Genomic DNA, 24,821 nt, shown 5'->3' on the forward strand with positions numbered 1-24,821 from the left:
GAATTTTAGGTTTTGATTTGGAATAATTAAAATTTTTTCATGAAGGATTTTCACTTGGAAATCATATTGAATTGCATATTTGAGGTTTGAAATTACAAAATTAGGCAAGGTTGACAGATTAATTTTGAAGACAAGATAAAAATTGGATTATAGTTGGTAGGCTTACATCAAATTGACTTTTTTTGAGACGGTGCTTTAAAATTCTTTTATCTAGTCTTATAGAAGGTCAATTTTTTGACGAGGAAGTATACTGCTTTGGTTTGCAGTAAATGAGTTTTCACAGCTTAAATGGTAGTTTTTTGTTTGCTTTCTATGCTAGAATATGTTTATGAACTTTGGGGTTTGTAAGAATTACTTTTGAAGTTTGTGAAAGTATTAATTTATTGTGATGGAAATTGTAATGTAGAAAAAAATTTTGAATTTATATAAGAATGTTCTAATTGGTGTCCATTGCACTTCATTCTAGAGGATATTAGGATTCATTTTGATCTTGTGATATAGTTTATATGGTTTAAATTTTAGCTTAATTTTGGATCACCTTCAAACTTCAAAGTGTACAAGAAAATGTCTAAGCCAAAATGATAAGGGCCTAGGGCTAAATTTTATTTTCCAATCTGCTTTTTTGCCTTTATAACTAGATTAGAACTACGCAGTATCTAATGCCCTATATACTCCATTATAAGTTGTAAAAGAAAATTAGATATATGAGATTAACCATAGAATTTGTTTTATGATTTACCAAGATGGGTTGAATTCTTTTGTGTTATATTTGCTATGCAGTCTTTATTCTATGAAGTACGTTGATGAAAGTTTTAGAGTGAAATTTTGTAGAATTTTTTGTCAGTTTCTAGCTCTAAGGAAAGGTATGAAAAACAGAAAGTGTTTTGGGAATATAACTAACAGAACATTATAATTTAAAATGGCCAAATTATAAATTGACAATAACTTCTGTACAGAAAAACCACAATGATTAAATAATCAGAGAATGGAACACAATTTAAAATCAAGGCACACGTTCTAATGCTCGCTGCAATGCCCTTTTGATGCCATCCTGATCAAGCGATGTTGTTAGATGTATTTCCTGAACCTGAACAGACAGAAGATAAAAGGACTCTGAGTGTGAGAGAGAGAGAGAGAGAGAGAGGGTGGGGGGAAGGAAGCTACAATGAAACTTGCCTGCCTTCCAGCACGAGCAAGGAGAGTGAACTTCTGGTTAGTGGGTGGTGCCTACAATAATGCAACATGACAAAGTCGTAAACACTAAAATGAAGATGTATACAAACGAGATTATTTCATGTACACAAGTGTCTTACATTTGAAAGCCAAAGCTGCAGATCTTGTGAAACCACCCGTTTCTCAAACCCTTGTCTACTGATTCTCACATCATCTATACTATACCATATGCAGGAAAAAAATCTTACTCAGTTACTGAAACCAAAAATTCCTTCCCTTTACACAAAAATTCAAGAAGAAAACAGGCTAGCAAGTTCTGACTTATAGGCATCAAGGCACAATTCATTGTCTAAGCCAGTGATTGGGTTTGTGTGTGTGTGAGAGAGAGAAAGAGGGCATAAGTACCCACCAAATTTTATTTCTCCAAAGTCATAGCCCCAAATAGGCTTGTTTTCTGAGTCTACTCATCTAAAGAAAGTTAGCTTGATATGGAAATACGGGACCTAAAACCACAATAAATCAAGGTCTTAAAGGAGCCCCAACTGCCTTCTTACCATTCTTGGTCAAAAATCCAAGATACATCAGTTTGACCAACTATGAAACCATTAGTGAGTGATACTAACCAAAAAAAACAAAAAACAAAAAACAAAAAAGTTCTCAAAAACGGATTCTAGTTTAAATACATAGAACTGCTCTAAAAAAATAGCATAATCTCTCTATCTTCTTCACTGCATTTAGATTTGTGTTTCAAATGAAAAAAACTTTACAGGACTTAATACTAACAAAACTCATACCTATGAAAACTATGTCATAAAAGATAGCATAAATTTGATTTTGAGAAAGTTTTATTTTATTTAAAAAAAATTTCCCTAACTGTAACAGTAAGCAAATACGGTTCTTCTTCTTCTTCTTCTTCCTTTTGTGTGTGTGTGTGTGTGTGTGTGTGTGTTGATATTGACAAACATCCCTTCTTCTCTTAGGGATATCCCTTCTCTAGTGACTCTTCTCTGCATAGCAAAACTAAATCTTCAAAGGTTGCTAGCCCACTGACAAAATGGATCTAGCAATATTTACAAAAAAAAACCAAGAATTGAGATTTAATGCAAAATTAAATCTTTAAAGTTTGATATTGGCTCACATTCTAGTTGTAAACGGCAACATTCTTAAAACAATTCAGAAATGTGGAGTTAAGACATCTATTTTGAGGTAAACATGGGCTGGAATACAGGGGATAAATTTAATGTACCAAAATTTAGAACACCCACTATAACGATAAGATCAACAATGGAAGGGTTTAAGTAATCAATTTTCATTCAACATGAAAAAAATAATAATAAAAAAAAAATAAAATAAAATAAAATTGTTTAGACATACACAGCAATTAAAGCCACTGAACCTTCATAAACATTTCTTCATAAGTCAAGCAATCATGAATTCATACCCATCTTCCCGTAGTAGTTCTTCAAAAATTGTTTCAAGGCCTGGAAGAGGTTCAATGTCACTGATATTGCTATTGCTCAAAGAATCAGGAACAGCAGAGATATCCTGTACAATTTAATTTTCATTAATAATGGAAAGGTTCTTTTTTCAGTAAATATGGGTGCAATCAAGAGCATGATCAAGGAAAAATAAGATGATATCCTATTACAAACCTGAGGTATAACTTTGTCTAAAGTTTCTAGAAGTGGATCTTCCTCCAATTGCTTGATTGACAGGGTAATCCTTGTCTTTTCTCTGCATAGATTCTTAGTCAAAAACCCACAAGGTTGCAGCAAAAAGTTAAATTCGTTGTATAACAGGACAGGCAATAGGAAAAGTATAGCAAGCTATTGATAACTATTGATAATTAACAACTTTTTCCCCTTCAAAATACAGTAGCCTTATGATTCCTCTATCAAATGAAATGAGATTTAGCAATTTAGTAATAAATTCATTCAAGAAAAAAGGGTGTATCCCTAGGATCTAAGAGTACAAATTCCTAGGATCTAAGTCACAAAGATCCCAACACTAAAAATGGCAGTGAAGCAAAATCCACTATAGCCTGTGTTAATAGAGTGAACCGAGAAATTAAGACTTCAAATCCATCACCACGAGTTCATTTCTTCAAAAGAACAAGCATTTCTCTCCCTCCAAATATACCACAAGACAAAGTGGGATGGAATTCCAAATAATACTATTCCAATGCCTTTCAAAACAATTTGTCCAACTCCACTATAAACCCACAACCAACTCCAGCATAACTGAAATAAGTCCCGACCAAGGAGAAAACCATCCCGCTTTGATGGAACTTTTACCATCCAAATGGAATGCTACAGACCACTCAACCTGCAACCTGATAATATGAAGATACAAACTCCAAACTGTTTGTCTCTAACTCTATCATAGTACCCTGCTTGGAATATAATAAATCAAAGAAATTATTGATTGATTGATTGCATTTTGTAGTCTTGCAATGCTCATGAAAATTTGGGACACCAATGAACACACCATTAATAATATGCAAATGTTACACCCTTATCCATTGCAATGCAAATAACTATGGAAAAAGGACTTCAAAGGTAAATCCCCACACCATAAATCATACCAAAATGAATGCAAATACTATCTCCAACTTCAAATCAGGGATGCTTGTTCTTCCAATCACTCCGAATATGCTTCTACAGGATCACTACATTGGGTCCCCTCGTTGTAGCAGAAAATCACTAACCCCATTCCTGTGTTTAGCCGTACTCCTCTTCTCTAAAGCAGATTTCTTTTTGTAGCATATCTCCATTACCATTTCCCCAACAGGGCATTTATTAAAATTACCAAGGTTTCTAACTATGGAAAAAGATGATCAATTGTAAGGAACTTTCATAGTGGAATTGAAAATGTGGACCCCATGGGCAATTTCATTATATAGAGATTTGGATTGGTGGTGGATGCAAAGTTCATCCGTACATCATGACATGATTTGAACATTGTGGATTATCTGGCATAAGAAGGTTGAGGTTCAAGTGGAGCTATTATAAGGAGCACAATTAAGGATTAGGGTTCCTTGATGATTCAAATGGTCTCTTTAGGATTTTTGATAGGTAGGCTTCTTTAGGATTTTAGGATTTGGATTGGCTTAGGGTTTTGGGTATGAGGGATTTCTAATTGTTCTTGATGATGGAAATATGAGGGTCAGTGTTTAGAGAGTTCTAGGGTTGCGGTTGGTAATGACTTTGAATGAGTGCTTGATTAGGGTTTTGGGTTGGATGATGATTGTACCCAGTGCACAAATATCCCACTTTTGTAGGGTCTAGGCGAGATCATGGTAGGCAACCTTACTCCCAATTTGTTTTGGGTTGGATGATGGATTGCATGGAATTGAAGATCAATTGAACTTGTGACTTCTTTGAGAGAGTGACCTCCAATTATAAGACTTGATGAGACTACTTTAAGGGTATCTCTACCACCAAGAAAAAGAAAAGACTAGAGAGAAACATGCACAAAGGCAACTAATGCAGGAGCAAAACGAAAATTATTTTAAAATTTATATTTTCAGATTTTTGTATTTATCTTTGGATAAGGATTAGATTTGAGATTAGATAGAGATTAGTATTTGAGTTCGCTTAGGATTAGTTTTGGTATGTTGTTATCTTTATCTCTTTATTTTCCCAGTTCTAGCTTTCTATAAGAGTCTAGTTTATTTGTATTTGAGAATAGATGTGATTAATGACATTCAGATTGGATGCTTTTTCCAATTGTTAGCTGCTGACTCTTAACGCCTTAGATGCTGATTCCTAAGGGTTTAGCTTGATGCTGATTCCAAGCGACCTAAGTGCTGATTCTTAGGTTTAGCATTTAATTTTCTTGTTCTTTTATTTTTGTCCTGCATCAGCAACAAATTGATTAGACTTCATTGTTTATGAGGGTTACATAACTACTTTTATACACTCCTTGCCTCATTCTCATTGACCACACATGGCTCATTACTACTGGATCACTCTTTAGACATGCTATATAGAACCTCAAAATGCATTTAATGTGTTACATGTGCACTTGCAAAACAAACTCGAACTAACTTCTAACTAACTCAAACCTTAACCAACTCTTGGAAATATGCCCAATCATATTTCCACACGGATTAAAATTCTAATTCCAGCCTTAAACTGATTGCTAGCTGTCTCCCACATGCAAGAGGCTCTTGGACTTGGCTTGGGCTGAGTTGGAATGCATTTTGGGCAATAAAGGCACATAGTAACAATCGGAGGCCTTGAAATGCCAATTGGGACACTTTGAGTGCTGATTGACACTTCCTATGTTTGCCCTAATTCTGCTTTCTTTTGAACTATTTTGAGTTCCTAACATGATCCTAATAGCTAGATATAGACCAAACACCTAGCATCGCAATTGATGGCATAATCAAAGTGTGATTAGAGAAAAATGGGTAATTACACTTTACCATCCTAAATTATAACCCAAATTACATTTTGCACCATAAACTTTCAAAATGCACGGTTAGCACTCTAAATTATAACCTATGTTACACTTTGCACCATGCCATCAATTCTGCTGATATCTAGGATGAAATACCAAAGTTAAGAATACAAAATATAGTCGGGGGTATAGTTTAGGATGGTAAAATGTAATTTTCCTTTTGTTTTTAAGGGATTGAGAAGAGAGGTAATTAGATCTTTTAACGTGGTACCATGCTTTTTTGTCCAAGTTAACAGCCCAATTGACAGTGGAGTGCAAAGTGAGACATAAGTTACAGTTTAGGGTGGTAACCATGCATTCTGAAAGTTTAAGGTGCAAAGTGTAATTAGAGGTATATTTAGAGTGGTAAAGTGTTATTTTCCCGAGAAAAAAGATCCTCCTTGGAAGCCTCAAGAATAGTGCTTATGGTAATAAATTTGGTTCTTAGTATTTTATTTCACATTTTATTTGATTTTTCTAGTCAATTGTCTAGGTTTTTTTTTTGTTGTGTTTAATTGTCATTGTAAGTTGTGAGTCATAGTTATGGGCCTTGGGCTTTATTTTATATATAGGCAAGTCATATCTGGCTTATGGGTCTTTATGTGTGGATTTTGGTTCAATTCAATTACGATTTAGTGTACAAAACAATGTAGGAAGTTTAGTTCTATAGTAAAAGTCTAGATTTTGAGTCTATATAAGTTTGTTATTATACTCAAATAATATAGAGCTAAAATGTCGTACCTAGTACAGAAAACTCCCACTTTTGCAGGCTCTAAGAGAGGTGATTGGTAGGTAGTCTTACCCCCAAAATTTTTTGGAGGCTGATTCTTGGAATCAAACCCGTGACCTAATGCTTTTGGTGGAAGGCACGTGCCATCGCACCAAGGCTTGCCCCCTAAATAAGATAGAGCTGATTGATAAGGAACATTTAGTATTCGAGGCCCTGGCCTTTAATTTCCCTTCCATAGTAGCCATCAAATAACTCATAAGCCATTTAATTCCTATACATAATTGTTGTCCATAATTTCCTAACAACATTTTTGCTTATGGAAACAGTATTCTTGATCCTTTTCCTCATCTTATCAAAATTAAATCAATTTTGAACCATGCCCCTTAATTCTAAAACTCTAAACCCTAGTCCCACAAATTTTTTTTTTTTTTTGGATAATGTCCACTCTTTCCTGATATATTTCCACATACCTACCCCATAAGGCCCCTGCACTCTGTTTGAACACCAACACCCCCCAAGAGCTAAATCATGATACCGAAACCCCCATTTTGAACCAGGCACAAATTGTTGTAACCCAATACCCACCATTAGCACGTGTAGATGTATTTCTCCAATTTGGTAGCGAAGTCAAAATCCTACTACATCTCTACAAAATTTCTCTTCCAAGATCATGTTGACTAAAATATAGATTCCAAGCTCAAGGCTTTTTTCCCAAACCATAGAGGAACAGATAAGACCATGAAACAGTTAAATTAATATTTAATAGGTGAATTCAATGGAAGCAAAACTAGAATACTTGCCTGTGGATAGAGACGGAGATTCTTGAGTTTTTCACCAAGTGAAAAATCCCATTTCTAGAGAAAGATTCACCAAACAATGTTCAGAAATAAAATATGAAAAGTCCCACATTGCTTAGGTTCTGCTTATAGCTCCCACTTTCTAACTTTGAAATCTAGTGACATTAAAGTCACCTCCTATACACCATGGGCTCCCCACCCATTGTGAATCCTGACTAATTTTTGGGTCCTAGTTTTTCAAGAAAAGTCATGACGTGTCTCCACGCTTCTTAGAATTCACGGGTATGTTGACACATCCCTTACACTGTAAATTTCCCTCATTTCCTTATTCCTAACCACCCCAAATCACGCCCTTTCTCTCACTTATCAAAACCTTAAAACCCCAAATACTTTATCTACCAAATAGCCATCAAATAACTCATCAAAATACCCTTTAATTCCTAAACACAAGTCCTGTCTATAATTATATTTTAGCTTGTTTGCTTCAGGATTTCCCATATTATCCAAGTATAGTCAATTTGAACCATAACCATTTTAAAACTATAAACCCTAGACCCAAAAATTATTGTAATTATAATCCCACCACAAGCATATCACAAGCATATTGATGGAGGAAAAAATGGTGAAAAGGAAAGATGATTTAGAAAGCTAAGTTGCTTAGAGAAAAGAAAGAATGAACTAGCTCTTCAAGAGACACGCTCTTGGAATAATACCTCATAGGCAGATTTCTTGGATTCAAATTCAACTAGTTACAATGAGGGCAGCCCTACTTATTTATAGTTACATAAGCAAGCTGCTGAGTTAGTTACAAGAACCCACCATGTGTAGGGCAGTCCACACCCACCTCTGACCCGCAAAACCCGTCCAACTTGGAGCCACCCGAACCAAAACAGTCCAATCTAAGGATAAAGGCAGTGGGTGGCGGGTCTCAGAGGTCCAAAACCGACGTCGATGGGTAGGGTGGCAGATCTCCTTCTCCAAAACCCAAGCCACCCAATCTGATCAGCTAAGAGGCTAGATCTACCCCCGATCCGGCAAAAACATACTGATTTTCGCTCAAATCCAATGAAGATCTTGTGGTTTTAGGTCAGATCTCATCATTTTCACTCATATCCGGCCACAATCTAGTGGGTTTTGCTCAAATACGGCACAAATCTGGTGAGTTTTTCTCAAATCCAACGAAAATTTGGTAGTTTTTTGCTAAAATCCGGTAAAGATCCGGTGTTATTTTGCTCAGATCTAGTGGTTTTTGCTTAAATCCGACGAAGATTGGCTAAAAAATGCAGATTGCCACCGATTTGAACCTTCGGCAACATCTTCTCAGCTTTGACCGACCCGACCGCTGACCAACCGAGTCTAATCCAACTTGACCCGTGGGTTTCTGCAGTTGGCAGCGGGTCTTCTCACCAGAAACTTGATGTCATCGGGTTGGTTGTGGGTTGGGCACAAACCCGACTCGTGGACACCCTTAACCATGTGGCTGCCACGTGATTGGCCAAAGCCTAACTATACCAAATTGATGCAGGGAATATGATGGGCTGTTTGTGTATGGTTTAGAAATAATGAAAGAGCTGAGTTGCTTAGAACACAATGATAGGTGGTTAAGTACCTCTGCAAGAACACACAGTTCCAAATAGCACACAAAGTCTAACAATTTATTCAATTATCAAAACTGATTTACAAAGAGCATACATTCCACTGCTTATACTAGGTTTTTGGCATTGGCAACCTCTAGATGGTTGACAAGTGTCTAAATCCTATTGGCTAATGCTTAAGCAATCATCTAACTAACTGACTAACTATTTACATGAGAATTAGGATATAGCTACTTGAAATTTCCTTGCATCATATACGTAGACTAATTTCCCCAATTTTCCTACATCAATAATTAATAAAGCAACCTAAATTCTTCCATTACCCAGTGCATTTCAAATTACCTTCAGAAACCTTCTATATTATCATGCACTCTTACTGTATTGCGCCATCTATTGATTTATCAATTAGCTGCATAAAGGATCAGAGCACAGGAAGTTCAAGAAAGATGACCCAGCAATATAGCCTCCTAAATGTGACCACTCAAGACAAAAGTCAGAAAAATGCTGAAGAACATGTTTGTCAAGAAGGCACTTATGGAGACATGCAAATTTCACATGTGCAGTGGAAGCTCTTTTAGAGGAAGACAGAAAAATCTTTTTTTTTTTTTTCACTATTTCTCGCAATATTCAGAAACAGACAATATGTTTGATGATTGTACAAATGTTTGCCTGTTATCCAAAAAACCTTCCCATTTTGTGTTTGAAAAATCTTCCCAGGGTATAGTTGGATAGCATTGATATTTGGGATCTTAGATATTAAGGGAATAAGTGCCCATTTGTTTGGGCGTTTTGAGCCCAAAAATTGGCATTTTAAAAAAGCCAGCCCAAGTTCAGTGTTTGGTGAGTATAAAATGCAACTTTTTGACAAAAGTTGCGTTTTATATTTGTGAAGAAATGCGCGTTTCAGTTATGGACGTGTTTCGGTCCATTTTGTAAAAGCTGGAGTGGGCGTTTGATATATATCCATTGGGGTGAGTTTAATTACCAAAATTGCCCTTCAATAAAGGGCAAGGTCTCTTCTTCAGATCGCGCATAGCCTCAGCATTTTTTCATCTCATCTCTCTACTCTGCGCAAGCCAACTCCCTCAGGCCTCTCATCTCCTCTCAGCTCTGCCCTTTGCCCTAAAGCTCACTCACGCAATAAAATTAATCAAACCACAACAATAAAAGCAAAAAAATTCTTGCTCTCATAAAACTGATATAATTTAAATTACAAATCTAAAATCAAAACAACAACAACAACAACAGATCAAGAACAGAAAAAAAAATAATAATAAAAAAAATAAAAATAAAAAGAACAACAATAATAAATGATCAAGAAAAATAGAAGCCGATCTAACAAATCCAAAATCAGAAACAACAACTAATCAAGAACAAGGGAAAAAAATAGAAGCCGATATGACCTCTGGGAGAAGCCAATAGAAGAAAAGAGAGTTGGAGAAAGAAAGAGTGAAAAAAATAGAAAGAGTGAGGAGCTTCTGGAAAAAAAAAAAAATAGAAGTCGATAGAAGAAAAAAAAAGAGTGAGGAGCCAATAGAAAAAAATAGAAGCCGATAGAAGAAAAAAAACAGAGAGTAGAAAGACCTCAGAGAGCTGGAGAAAGAAAGTGCTTGCTCAATTAATTAGTTCAAATTCACAATTGAAAAAAGCTACATGTGTACTTTTATGACGAGGCCTAACTTGGAGTTGAAAATGCGCATGTAAGTATTAGGTATAAAAGAAAATACAACTAAGTTAAGAATCTGCATTAGTACATTAGGATTTGGCATTATTACTTGAGACTTGGTCATAGATATATCCATTAATTAAACGAGAAAATGGTGAAAATCAGGAAAGAAGTGCTGCAAACTAACCTATCAACACTTATAACTTTCACCCTTACTTCATCACCTTCACTTAGGATGTCTCTTACATCCTGAACTAAATCCCAAGAAACCTCTGAGACATGCACTAGGCCAGTGAGATGATACAAACCTGCATCATAGTTTTAAGATGCCACGTTGCCACTTACAACTTTTTTGCCAATAGAAATACAATGGAAAACAAGAAACACAAGTATCAAAATAGAATATACCATCAGGAAATCGTAAATGGATAAAGGCACCATAATCTTCAACAGAGCCCACTCTTGCTTCAAAAATATCCCCTACATTAACTTGTTCAGAAAACTGAGACCAGACAGCTTCCTTTTCAGAGAATATCAGTTTCTTGTTCTCCTCATCCGCTTGGATTACCTAATATAACAAGAAACTAAGGTAGTATCTATATCAAGAACAATTCTTTAATTACTATACTGGAAGAAGGTAGAAAGATAAAAATCTTTGATCACTGTAAGAGAATAACCAACCTTAAGAGACATTTTCTAAGGAAAATCCTATTCTTTTATTCGTTTTTCTATGTTTGAGAGAAAGGTCAAATAGAATAGAAATAATTGAATTAAGAGCATTCAAAAGCAGCAAATATGATTGGCAGACATAAGATGAAGACTCAACCAACTGCCAGTTATCTTAGAGAGAGGGAAAATAATGAGAGTATATGGTTGCACAATTACAAGTACATAGCTCAAGAGCACATTTTGTTAAGGAGCCAAAAGCAATCTGAAATTTTCAACAAAATGTCCCAAATAATGAGAGTATAAGGTTGAGATGCACTCTGGAAAATTTTGTTGCTACTGTAATGCTGCATCTATCAGTCAACCAAAAAGATTAACACTTGAAAATGGAACACAATCTATCCATTCTATACTCTCTTTTATTCTCCTCCCTTGATTTCAACCACCAAAAGAAAAAACAGCACACTTCTAAACTCAACCTGGAAGCTGAGCATCTTGATCAACAGACACCTAATTTTTCTGTGAGAACCTTTGGAACATTGCAAGCACCAAAATCAACGTAAGATATTAATATTAATAAAAGTCATCTGCACAAAGAATGAGTTTGCTACATGTCTAATATGCACATCATCTGCAGATAAGTAAACTATTTCACCACTATCCTAAGTCCATAGATGGTATATATTGTTTAAACCACAACCTATTCTATATTGTTACCATTCCAAAGGGAACCCCTTAAATTTTGACAAAAATTAATTGCTATTTTATTGCCTTCATAGAACCTCACAGTTTAGCCTGTTGTTTTTTATGGTCAGAGGACTGATCGTACAGCTTTGAAGACTACCCACCTCCTTTGAATTAACAAGTAAGCAAAGATTTTACCCCTCTTTATGGTTTAAAACTTAATGAACACTCATCTTGAAGAACATAGAAATATTCACAAAGAGACAATAAGAATCTAAACATTATATATCACTCGTTATATATGAGGCATACTTAGAGACAATTGATATAGGAGGCAAACATTAATATTTTAGAAAATTACAAGTAATATGGGTAAATGAGTTAATTACCTTCATGGAAATATCTGAACCAGTTAAACCCTTGGCAATCTCATGTATAGTTTTGCTTGGATCTACATTAAATGTCATCAAGAAATTTTACAGTATGTTAGCAATTTAAAGTTCACTTGCCACTATAGTAAGTTAGAAACACAAAATCCATTGAAATGAACAGTAAACATATATCCACTTGGGGGAAGGGGAGAGATAACTTGAAAAAGTTTGAAATAAAATAGATTTGGTCTCAGGGATCTGTTTTTCTTTTAAAGGAGACTTTACTACTAAAAACTAGAAACAAGGCAGATGCATGAAGGAGATGATGAAATTGTATTAAGAAAATTCCAAGACAAAGCTTCTTCGCTTGGCTTATCATGCAGAACAGATTGGCTAATAGGGACCAGGTAACGCAATACTTGTATTTTCTATGGAAGTGCTATGGGATAGCAAGGAAAGCTTACATCGCTTGTATTAGGAATATGGTTTTCCAAAAAATAATTTGAGAGGGGCTATTGAATGAGACATGTTGGTACCAGGAACAGTGGCGAAAGGAATGGGAGAATTCACTCAGGTCGTTATAGAACAGAGGACTCCATTTTCCATAACATAATAGAGGTTTCTGGTTGAAGCTTACTGGTTGCAAGAAAATCAGAATATCTGCTTTGGATAGAAAATTATGTCATAGTAGACTATCATTTTTGACGTGCTTAACCCATAGTCTATGTCTCAGTTTGAGTTATTGGCTAACTAGTAGCCAAGGTCTCAGTTTGAGTCAGAGTCATCTTTTACAGCTAGTACTGCTTTTTTGTCAGATTCATAATCAGTTACCTCTTGGTTAAATATTCTTTCATTCATACAAAAAAAAAAATAAAAGATGTTCAGAGTTTAATTTTTCAAGTTTCTTTCTCTTCTTGAAATTACAAAATATTTTCCAAACAATTGTTCAGATTTAATTAATGACAGACAGAGCATGCAAAGATCTTGGAGTAGATTACTCCTGAGNCACAAATTTTTTTTTTTTTTGGATAAGTAATTAACTTCATTGATAAAGAAAAGAGAACAATAAAATGAAAATAAAGCACACAGGAAGCTACAGAAAAAAAAAAAAAAAAAAAATCAAGTAAATCTTGCAAAGAATAGAAAGTAGAAACACTCGAAGCATTTGGCCACTTGAATAGAGTGAAAGAATTTAAGCTTAAAATTGTGAATCGATCTTTCATTCCTTTCAAAAGTACATGCATTCCTTTCAATCCAAATACCCCAAGAGGCAATGAGGCATACTCCAAATCACAATAGCTTTGTCTTTTAAACTTGCCTGACCAACTAGTAAGAAGCTCCACAGCACCATGCAACATGGCCCAATGCACCCCAAAGAGTGAACACACTATATTTCATAACTCACAAGCTACAGGGCAATGTAGAAGTAAGTGATTAATATTCTCCCCATTCCTTTTACACATACAACACCAATCCACCACCACCACCACCACTTGCAGCCTCTGCAAAATATCAACAGACAAAATTTTATCCAATGCTTCAGTCCAAACGAAGAAACTAATTTTTGTAGGTACTTTTGATTTCCACAATGGCTTCCATGGAAAAGATCAAGAGTTAGAGAGGGTTATAGAGCTCTATAATAAAATCTGACTTCGAACACCCCCAAGGAGAGAGTTTCCAACATAATTTATCCTCCCCATTTCGTCTCAATGAGCCAGAATATATGAGGTCCATAAAAGAGGTAACCGATTCTAACTCCTAGTCTTGAACTGGTTGAATAAATCTAATATTCTAGCTGAAACTATTTTATGAAAAAGATGCCAGTTCAGCCACTTAAGAATCCTTATTATGAGCTATACCATACAATTCTGGGAAATTGTTTTTTAAAGGAAATGCCTCACACCAAATGAGAGAGAGAGAGAGAGAGAGAGAGAGAGAGAGAGGGGGGGGGGAGTGGGAGGGAATAAGAAAATGAGAGAAGCTGTTAGCTGTTATACTGCTGCAAATCTGTATTTCAGCCATAAAAATTCAAGGCATTATCATTTTTATTTGTCAATTGTTCAAATGTAATTTCAGTTATTATTACCATCTTGATAGCCAATTTATTATTTATTTTTTTAGTTCAATTATATTCTGTCCATCGAGAGAACATTTCCTGATATATTTAATTCATTATATACGGTATTTTATCACATACAACACAAATCTTTTTGATATTTTAATCAAAACTAATATCATGGCATCACCTTGCTCTAAGCCTTAGATGTTTTAAGTAGGAAAGTCCTCAACGACAATGCGTCATGTCTAGACAAAACCAATATTAAACATTTGATTATTTGTAAAAATTTTACAACAATGAAACAGCATTACCTTTTAACAAGTAGAGTGATACCGTTACACTGGCAAGCAATTGAGTTTGCATAAACGGTTTTTTGGGTTTCTACAAATGTTTACATAACACAATTTTGGTACATTTTCATTATTTGGAGGCAGAGATAATAGTTTTATTTTATCTCCATAAATGAGACTTTGAGCTGATAGATGTTGAAACTTCTGAAAGAAGATTCAATGCAAAATTTCCCCTTTCTCAAGTTTGGCAGCAATAAGAAGCATAAAATATAGGTATTAAATTCTAATAGGCCATTTAAAGTAACTGAGAAGGCAATAAGAATGACAGAACAAGAAATCAAAAGAAAATTATTAAAGTGAGATGAATGATTACAGTAACTTGTTCAATGTCTTCCATAACTAAGGGAAATAAATGATGTGGAGGAATTGGCTTGTGAAGCATAGATTGGATATTTGGAACTTAATTTCGTGGTGCATAATGTGAGTTGTTTGGAAGGAATAGCATTGTCGTTCTTTTGAAAACACTGAGAGCTCCTTGGATCAATAAAAATCTGTGTTTCAACAAACTCTTTTTGATTGGTCAAGGTGTTGGGGTTTCACCTAATAAGCACGGACACGGATACGGGTACGAATACAGGTACGAAACAGCGACACAACAATTTTTTGAAAAAATAGGACGAGTACAGCAAGATACGCTTATTAAATAAGTATTAAATTTATTTTTATTTATATTTCTATATATTATTAATCTTTTATTTTCATATAATGTGTATATATATATATATTTATTTATTTATTTATATCTATATATCAAACTAATAGTAATAATGGATGATAAAGCAAATCCTTTACTATTAGAGGATGTTTGGAATTAGAATAAAATTCAAGAATAAAGATATTTATTAAATTTTCAAATGCACTATTACTATTCAGAGCATGAATGTTCTCTTTTTTTTGTGAAAGGGTATTAGATTTTTCATGTTGTCTTGTCCCGGCTGTGTCTTGCAATTTTTTTTAATTAAAAAAAAGGATATGGTTGGGACACACATGCAGAAGTGTCTGAGGAATTTCAAGTGTCTGATGCATGTCTAACATGGGTATGACACTCCAAATAAAGCGTCTGTGCTTCCTAACTTCACTGATTGTTCTTCCACTTTCAAAATCCTAGCTTCTCTTAGACCTTCCATATGATTATTTTTTGTATCCTTTGTACCTTTGTGTTCATCATTGTGAACTCAAAGATTCTTTTTGCTTTGATTTATAAAATTGCATCAGTTATAATAATAAAAATAAAAATAACCTAAGGGAAAGAAATAATACTAATAAAATTTCACGTTGAATTCTATCTCCTCAGCAAGCATCATTCACCTTACTAACACATGTTGATCTAGTCTTACTCTAAGCAAAGACAATCTAATGGAAAAATTTATCAATGCCATAAGTAACATATGTTCCTTTCCATCTGATCCAAGTAGCAATAATTAAACAGGTGGAAGCTTGGAAGAAAAAATGGAGGAAAGTTCACCCATTTATGGTACATGTCATGTCAAAGTATATGCATTAAAAAGGTTTCTCTTACCTAAAGGAAAAAAGAAACATACTTGAACCATTCACATCTTAAATGAAATGTGTGTGTGTGTGTGTGTGTGTGTGTGAGAGAGAGAGAGAGAGAGAGAATGAAGGGGAAATGAAAAGAACTTTCAAGAGCAAAGTACCACCAGAAACCAAGAAAAATAGTACCTTCACAAGAATGTGATGGACTCAACTGTGAGAATGGAAGAAAACCTACAAGAGAATAAAACCGGACCAGCAAACCTCCACCATTAGAACCTTCAATCCTTCCTTTGTAGATGAATCCACTATCAATATAAGCTGTCGCTGTCTTCCAATCAGCAGATCTCTAGTTCTTTGCAGAAAATAAATATGGGATTAATTACTACAAAGTAAAGTGAACTCAATCAGGACACAAAACTTATGCAATAAATAAACAATGAAGCTTTTTTCACTAATGCGATATAGGTCTATGTCACACCTAAGTTTTCAGGTATGTATAGCCAAATGGAGTTTCTTGCCACCTTAATTGATTAGTTCATAACTACGGCTTCAAGTTGGTCTATGATAAATGGTATATACATTTTCTTGAAACTATCTAGCATACCAGTTTTTATTTTTATTTTTTTGTGATTGATAAGTTATACGCGCACTCAATGGGTTTTAAATCAACAAAGTCGCCCTCCAACTACAGTTGTGAGAGGAGGAAGTGCCATATGGGACAAGGCTATTGGCATCTTACATACGGAAATTTAAAACTGGTTCGTTTGGGTTGAGATATTTGCAGAGAAGAATTTAGATTTCAAGTTTTAATTTAAATTACTTGAATAGAGTATGAAATGACAATTTTTTTAATAATATTTATTGATGAAATTTATGGATAGATTTGAAATGACTAGGAATAAAATGTCATTTCAAATCCATCATATCACTATTGTTTCGAAAAGCTCACACCCAGCGCACATCGCTCCCAGTTTTTAAAGGTCTGGAAGAGTTGATTTTTTTTTTTTTTTTTTGGAGAGGTTGATTTCCGTAATTCTTTCTATTTTGAGCAAAATCTTGATAACCCAAATGATCATGCGTTTTTAAACTTGTATCAAGCAATTTCTACTTGCAATTGTTCTTCAAATCCCTTCGTACATTCAAATGATACTTACATGAATTTACTAGTCAAATTAGCTTGCGTATCATAATTTAGCTTTCTCTATATCAGTGTCTTAATACATGGTGATGTACCTACCAATCCTATCAACTAGTTTTTCTCATTCATAAGCCAAAATTTAAAATTTAAAAAAAAAAAAAAAAACATAAAGAATAATTCCATAATGTATCGTCATTAAAATTAGAAATACCAATTGAGAATATATATATATATATATATAAAGAAACAAAAACAAAACACACACACACCCGTCTAAGAACAGATTCTGGTGAGTCGTCAAGAAGTTGGGTAGCGTCGGCGTTGGCGTTGGCAGAGGCAGAGGCAGAGGCAGAGGCTGGTTGCTCGGTTTTGGGATTGCCAGAGAGAGAGACTTTGGGAGTTTGAAAAGGTGAGTAAAACTTTTTCTTGCATTTGTGGGAATGTCTTGAGAAATTGGAATAGTTTAGGAGAGAAGGGAATGAAGAAGGAGTGTGGCAGGAGGAGGCATCGCTGGTGAAGAGAAGGGAATTCAGGCCAGAGACTGATCCTAGTGTTGTGGTACTACTGATTATTGGCATTTTTTTTGTTGTTTCGGAAGAAAGAAAATGGAAACGAGAGAGAGTGAGTGAGAGAGAGAGAGAGAGTCATTCAAATATTAGAGAAGCCATTTGGATTGGGTGGGGTTTGGTGTGGAGCGGGGATTGAGTGTGAGTGATTATTCCAAGTGTCATATCTTTGCCCACAAACCCCTTGTTAAGCCCATCCCTCGCCAAATAGACGAGTACTGTATTTATTTATTTTAAAAATGGATAGTGTTAACTTATGGATTTTTTCTTCTTCAAAATAATATAATTTTAAATAATTTCGTTAGCTACAAATGTTTCTAAACTATTTAGAAAATTAGCATCTCGTGTCTATTAAACTCGAGTTCATTGTAGCAACTTGAGCCTCTAATACTCGAGTTTGGATTAAAATCCATGTGGAACTCGAGTTTTAGAGACTCGAGTTCTAGGTTTTGCAAAAACTATGTTCACGTTCTTCCTTTCTTTCTTTTTTTTTCTTTCTCCAGACCAAATCAAGGATTCAAAAAATGTTCAAACCCAAAAGCTTGGCCATGGAAACTTAGAGAGCAGAGGTTAGGATCGGACCATTGCCAATGGTGGCGATGATTGTCGGAGGCCAAGGAGGTTCAGCCATGGAAGTTAAGAGAGTAGAGGGAATGGAATTTTAGTTCGAGCCAATTTTCCTCACCTGGAGCCTTCGCCACCACTGCCTAGAGCCTTCACCGCAGTCCAAACTGAGGGATTTGGGTTAGGGAGATCTAGGTTCGTGGGGGTTGCAAAATTGGGGTTATTGTTGCTTCATTGTTTTTGAGTTGGCTGTTGCTTCGTTGTTTTTCTTGCATCACCCTTTTTGTTTTTCTAGGTTGTTGGTTTGCTTCATTCTTTAGTTTCTGGTTTGCTTCTTGCTTCGTTCTTCAGGGAAATCAAGGTTCTTAGGGAACTTGTGTCTGTAAGACTCAAGTTCCATATGGAACTCAAGTCTGAGAGACTCGAGTTGCTACAGTGAACTCGAGTCTAAAAGAGTCAAGATGTTAGTTTTCTAAATAGTTTGTAAACCTTGCTAATGAACAAAATTGTTTGAAAATGGGTGTTATTTTGAAAAAAAAAATAGTTAACTTATACTCACAGTCATAGTATTCTTTCTGTACAAAATTTGGTTTCAAACATGTTTGCAGCCTATTCAGCAAAGAAAAAAAAACATGTTTGCAGCCTTCAATTAAAATCACCAATAAAAGGATAACAATTATCCTTGTAAGGTGCATTCTTATTTAACCCAACCAAATCATGTGCAACAGATGTCATCTTTTTATTAGTGGTTGGGTCATTACCGGGATGTAACCCTTAAAATATTTAATTGAGAATGTCCACCCTGAGTGGAAGATTGTCAAGATGGTTGGTTTGATTAGCTTAATTCAATTTGAAAAATGTGGCTAGGAAAACCATAAAAATAAAAATAAAAAAATTGTAAAAAAAAAGTGTTATATTAGATTTTTGTGTTGAAAACCCTATGGAAGGTGAGTATTATAAGGAAGAGTTCCCCGATACGGATGTTTGAATATAGGGCAAGGAGTATGGAGGTTGTATTTCAATGGAGTGGTGAACTAATTCGAAAACAACATAGGGATAATTTTTATTACCCTTGACGGATCTCACATACAAATAGCGGTCAATCTAAGTTTCAAAGTTACGAAAGGTATGACAAAGTATGAGACTTGTATCACAAGATTAGAAGCTCTATGCACACTAGGGGCGAGAGAAGTAGAAGTTTATGGGGATTTAGCATTGGAAAATAAGAGAAGAACATTTTAAGCCATGCCAACAATGTTGATACCCTTTTTTGTCCATCCTTGATTAGCATGCCAAAATACTGATTTAAGTCTTAAATAACAAAAATCTTGTCTTTAAATATAAGAAAAAAAGGAATTACATGGAAAAATTCTATTTACTCTAATCGGATGTTGGATAAAACATTTTAATGATTCAAGAGTTCAAAATTCCAAACTTGTCATTTTTTGCTAAGTTTAACCAACGTTGACTAACCTTAACTGGGATTTGTCAAAAAGTTGACCAAAAATTTGATCATTTGATCGAGATAAAATTTTGTCCATCTTAAACATTATAAAATTTCCTTCATAATGATAATTCACGGGCCAAAATAGGAGTTAAAACATATGAAATATCATGAAAACATCAAAATCCTAAATAAAAATAATGTCATTATTTTTTAGGCAAAATGGTTGTTCTGGGGGGCATTTTCGCACAATAAACTATACAAATTCAGCCACAACTGGTGCGAACTAGTGATATCCCCTTCAAATTAAAAGGAATTAATTTTCTAAGAAAAATGCCACACAAATTTCTACACTACATCACATCCCTTTCGAGCACAATATCTTGATAACCGTAGCTTCAAATTGTATGAGGTTAGAACTTATGGAAACTAGATATCTAAAAATTTTCAAAAATATCAAGTTTGAAGAAATTCAAGCTCCCTAAGACCTCTCACATAGGGTCAGAAAAAGGAAAAATTAAAAAAAATTAAAAAAAAAATCTAGAAAAGGAAGAATGGAGAGCCTTATAGAAGAAAGCTGAGGTGACAGCAGGATTCCTCAAGGGGAGTTACCTATGTCAGTAGGCGCACATCCCCTGGGGATCCCACTCCCCTCATTTTTTTTTTTTTTTTTGGGTACTAATACCCCCCTTCCCTCTTGAAAAGATATGCACAAAAATTCCCTACCTTACCGAATCTCTCAAGGCCTCCTTTTTCTCTATCCTCTCTCTTTAGTAGCTCTAAACCCATAAAATTTCACTTCTGTTTTTCTCCTCTTCCACCCTCTAAAATATAACAATGGCATCACTTGGGGACGGACCTAGGTTTTTAAGCTAAAAGGGGCTGGAGTATAAGGAAAAAAAAAAAAAAAAACTCTAAATAGATATTCATATAGTATTAACAGATTATAAATAAACAAAATCGTTTTTTTTTAATACATTAAGATGCAATCATCTATCAACAAAGACAAAAACAAAACAAAATAATTTTTTTTTTATATACTATGCTAGCTAGAATTTTTATTTTTTTTAAAGTTAGAGCATTCATAGTAGTGGTGCGAAAAAAATTAGCTTTTTAGCACCTCAAAAGACTAATTTATCTATTTTACCACCTCACTTTACAATACACTCAACATCAAAAGTTTTTTTTTTTTTACCACTTCATTTAAAATAATATAAACAACTCATTAAAATTATAAAGGAAGATAGAGAATTTGAGTTTTTAATTGAAGGTAGAGAGATAATCCTAATAAACTATTGCATTTTATTTTTAACAACTTGCTACAGTCAACTAGTATTTATACCAATTTACTGTAGTTGCAAAAAAAAATTAGATTTAGTTTCTCCAATAACACATGGTATTTTGGTTCTTTGGTGGTAAAATAGTTTTTTTTTTTTTTTTTGCCTAAAATACAATCACCATTGTGAATGTTTTTATTGTTTTTATTAAGTTTTTTAATTGGATAGTTACTAGTTGGAGATGGGCCTAAGGTTTTGGAAGGGGCCCAACTACAAAAATGATGTATATATATATATATTTTTTTTTAATTTGGACCAGGGGGCCCGGGCCCCCACCTAGGTCCATCCCTGGACCATCACTAACCCACAAAGTGGAGGCCAGGGAAAGATAATAAACCACTTAAGGCCTAGGCCAGCTGGGTCTAGACTTAAGGTCCCAAATAAAAATGCCCATCTCAATAAATTAAAAAAAAAAAAAAAAAAAAACCAATTATTGTGAGTGAATAATTGGTCTAAAAAAATTCACACACCAGTAAAATATTTTTTTTTTTTTTTGCCTAAAATACAATCATCATTGTAAATGTTTTTATTGTTTTTGTTAAGTTTTTTAATTGGATAGTTACTAGTTGGAGATGGGCCTAAGGTTTTGGAAGGGGTCCAACTACAAAAATGATGTATATAATTTTTTTTTAATTTGGACCAGGGGGGCCCGGGCCCCCACCTAGGTCCATCCCTGGGCCATCACTAACCCACAAAGTAGAGGCCAGGGAAAGATAATAAACTGCTCAAGGCCTAGGCCAGTTGGGTACTTAAGGTCCCAAATAAAAATGCCCATCTCAATAAAAAAAAAAAAAAAAAAAAAGCCAATTACTGTGAGTGAATAATTGGTCTAAAAAAATTCACACACCAATAAAAAGACCCATCCTAATAATTGTTTTGGTATAATATTATTTTTTAATTAGAATTGATAAAATACTACTTAAGATTGACTAAGTGAGTGTTCGCGGTATCCAAGTTTGCATTTCCTTCTTTCTTGCCCTTTTTTTTTTTTTTGTGGAAAAGCGCATTTCAGCCTAGACATGTGGATCCCATGCACAATTCACAAGACCCACAAACCTCTTTTTCAACAATTTTTTCATTAAAAATGGATCTCACGGCACTATTCACACATTAAGAATTATTTTGCTACAGTGTTTTCAATTTTCAACAAAATAAGCGATATCCAAATAGACCATAAATTAGCTATATTATCGATTGAAATGACATGTTAGAAAAATTTAAATACAAAAGCTTAATTAATAATTTTGTATCTTGAGATACAAAATTTTTAATTAAATATAAAAAACCCTCATTTGTAAAACCTAACGCCTCAAATTTTATTGAGTTGGTTCTAAATATAAAACAAAGTCATATATAAGAACCAAAGACCTTTTTGAGTATGCATCTTATAATTGGCTTACATAGGGGTGTCCAAGCGGCTTGCCCAACTCGGCCAACCTGCACACATCCGACCTACCGCCACCCGATCCAACAACTCCGATGGTCGGATGCGGGTTCCAACCTCTCTAACTTGACCCCCAGGGGTTGGTTTCGGGTTTCCTCTTTCAAAACACGTGAAACTTGACCTGCCCTTAAGCTTCGCGATTTATTAAGCATTCCGGACCAAATTCGATAAAATCTCATTGAGATCTATCAAGATCTGGTCCAGATTCTTCGAGATCCAGTGAGATCTTACCGGTTCAATGAAATCTAGGCCAAATCTTGACAGATTTAGCCAGATCTCGACAGATCTGGCCAGATATCAAGAAATTCGGCCAAATATCGGGCTCGATGATAAAACCCGAGACTGACCCAATAAAACCCGAAACCGACGAGACCCAAACTAGAAGATCCGATCAGATCATCCAGTCTAGTTTCAGGTTATATTTTTCATGGTTTTCCAAACCGAACCGGACTGGCAAGTCCAACCGGTTGAACCAAGAACCAGCCACTAGTTTAGTCCAGGAAAACCCCCAAAAACTAGTCAAAACTAGATTGAATCGAGAACCGGAGGAAAATTCAGTTTTGCCCCCGGTTCGGTTTTAAAACTGTGATATTTTCATCCACCCGAATTTTTCAGGTCAAGTCCGAGTTGGACACAAACCTAACTCAGCTTGACTCGTGAACAGTCCGCTTACACCATTTAGAGATAAAATCCTGAAATACTCATTTTCCATTTTTGTGGTTGATTTGGTCAACTAGCTAGGCAGATTGTCGACTGACCCCCATTTACTTCCCTAAGCTTATAAATAAGACATTCCACCTTCATTTTAAAGGATCAAGAAATCTCCATACCTAATCCCAAAGTGCTAGGGAAGGACTTTAAAGAGCTTGGCTTATATTTCTTGTTAAGGGTGTCCACAGGTCGGTTCGGAATGGATGGGGAAAATCAAAACTAGCAGCCGACTCGAAAGGAGCATCGAATCAATCGAGTCGGGTCTCATTGGGTGTTGGGTGAGTATCGATTTGAGTCAAGTTGCAGATAAGGGCTGATATGTTGTTGGATCTAGTTGAAATCTAGCTAGATCTGGTCTAGATCTAGCTAAGATTCTACCAAATCTGGCCGAGATCTCTATATATCGATGGAGATAAAGTTCAAGCTCACTGAATTTATAGCCAAAATTCGCAATTTGTGACAAGGAGAGAACCAATCTTTGGGCGAGTCGGATTTGTCAATTTCTTAAACGGCCAAATCATAACTCGAAACAAAGGGATTGGGTCCTGACACCAACAATCCACAATCTATCTAATTACCACTCGAATCGGGCAATTATCGGGTCAAAAAGCATCGGGTGTAGGTGGGTGGTGGACAACCCTAGTTCTTGTCTCTTCGAAGTTGCTAACCCTATTTGGCCCTTTCTAGATTCCATTCCTACCACATCAATAACTTTTTGTAATTCAAAGGTCTGCTTTATTAATTGTCTTTCTTAAGCAAAGAAATGAAGTGTTTTTTAAATTCCTTGGATCACAAAAAAACTTTCCAATGAAATTTTGGAATAAGAATGTTGTCCGAGGAAGACAGTGTATTGTCGTGTTTTCCATTTCATTATTTTTCCTACTTAAAAAAAAAAAATTTAAATTAAATTAAAATAAAAAAAAAAAAAAAAAAAAAAAAAACAAACAAACAAACAAACAAACAAACAAACAAATGAGAATGTAAATTCATCACTTGCTTCCGTGTTACTCCGTGTGGAACTCCAAAATAATTGATAAACCAACAAAAATTAGGAGAGGATTCACTAGAACAAATACGGGCTGCTCGCATGTGAGTCCCTTTCCTATTTTTCATTTGTTTTTATTTTATTTATTATAACATTTTCATTTTTTTATTAAGTTAGAAAAGAACCTCTAAACCCTTAAAAAAAGTGTTTGAAAAATGCTAATACGACTGAAAGGCTTACGCAGAATAATTCATAACAGAAGAAATTTTTTGGACAACAAAATCTTACCACATTTTTATTACACTATCATTTTTTATTGTGATGGATTCAATCTAGTGTTTTATTATTTTATTTTGACTTATAAAAACTGTTGTGAAAATATTGTGACAATTATGTCTCTTGTAAAACTCAACATCACTAGCATCATCGAAAGATTAGTCCTATAATTCACGCACCTGGCTAAACCGATCAATTGGCTTAACTGTTTAATTAAGGTTGTACATCAAGTAGGACAAAAAAAGTTCCACGTGCACTGCCCCTAAAAAAAATTGAACTGTACTTTAATTAAGGTTGTACATGAAGTAAGACAAAACAAATTCCACGT

General features: G+C 34.8%; 1 protein-coding gene across 2 annotated transcripts; it reads right to left on the minus strand.

Annotated features, from left to right (window-relative positions):
- Positions 1 to 882: 882 nt before the first annotated feature.
- LOC112009977 (uncharacterized) lies at positions 883 to 17,866 on the minus strand. Of its 2 annotated transcripts, XM_024042337.2 has the most exons (10): positions 17,436 to 17,865; positions 16,215 to 16,374; positions 12,144 to 12,205; positions 10,813 to 10,972; positions 10,592 to 10,712; positions 2,826 to 2,907; positions 2,615 to 2,718; positions 1,314 to 1,392; positions 1,177 to 1,227; positions 883 to 1,087 (listed from the first exon to the last, which is right to left on the minus strand). In XM_024042337.2, the coding sequence occupies exons 1-10, from the start codon at positions 17,742 to 17,744 to the stop codon at positions 1,004 to 1,006; spliced, it is 1,212 nt and encodes a 403-aa protein (XP_023898105.1). In that variant the 5' UTR covers positions 17,745 to 17,865; the 3' UTR covers positions 883 to 1,003. The 2 variants fall into 2 exon arrangements, with proteins under 2 accessions (XP_023898105.1, XP_065633220.1); XM_065777148.1 differs by lacking the exons at positions 883 to 1,087; positions 1,177 to 1,227 and having other exon boundaries at positions 2,548 to 2,718; positions 17,436 to 17,866.
- Positions 17,867 to 24,821: the final 6,955 nt, after the last annotated feature.

The sequence above is a fragment of the Quercus suber genome, unplaced genomic scaffold (genome assembly GCF_002906115.3).
Source record: "Quercus suber isolate HL8 unplaced genomic scaffold, Cork oak 2.0 scaffold_149, whole genome shotgun sequence".
NCBI lineage: Eukaryota > Viridiplantae > Streptophyta > Magnoliopsida > Fagales > Fagaceae > Quercus > Quercus suber.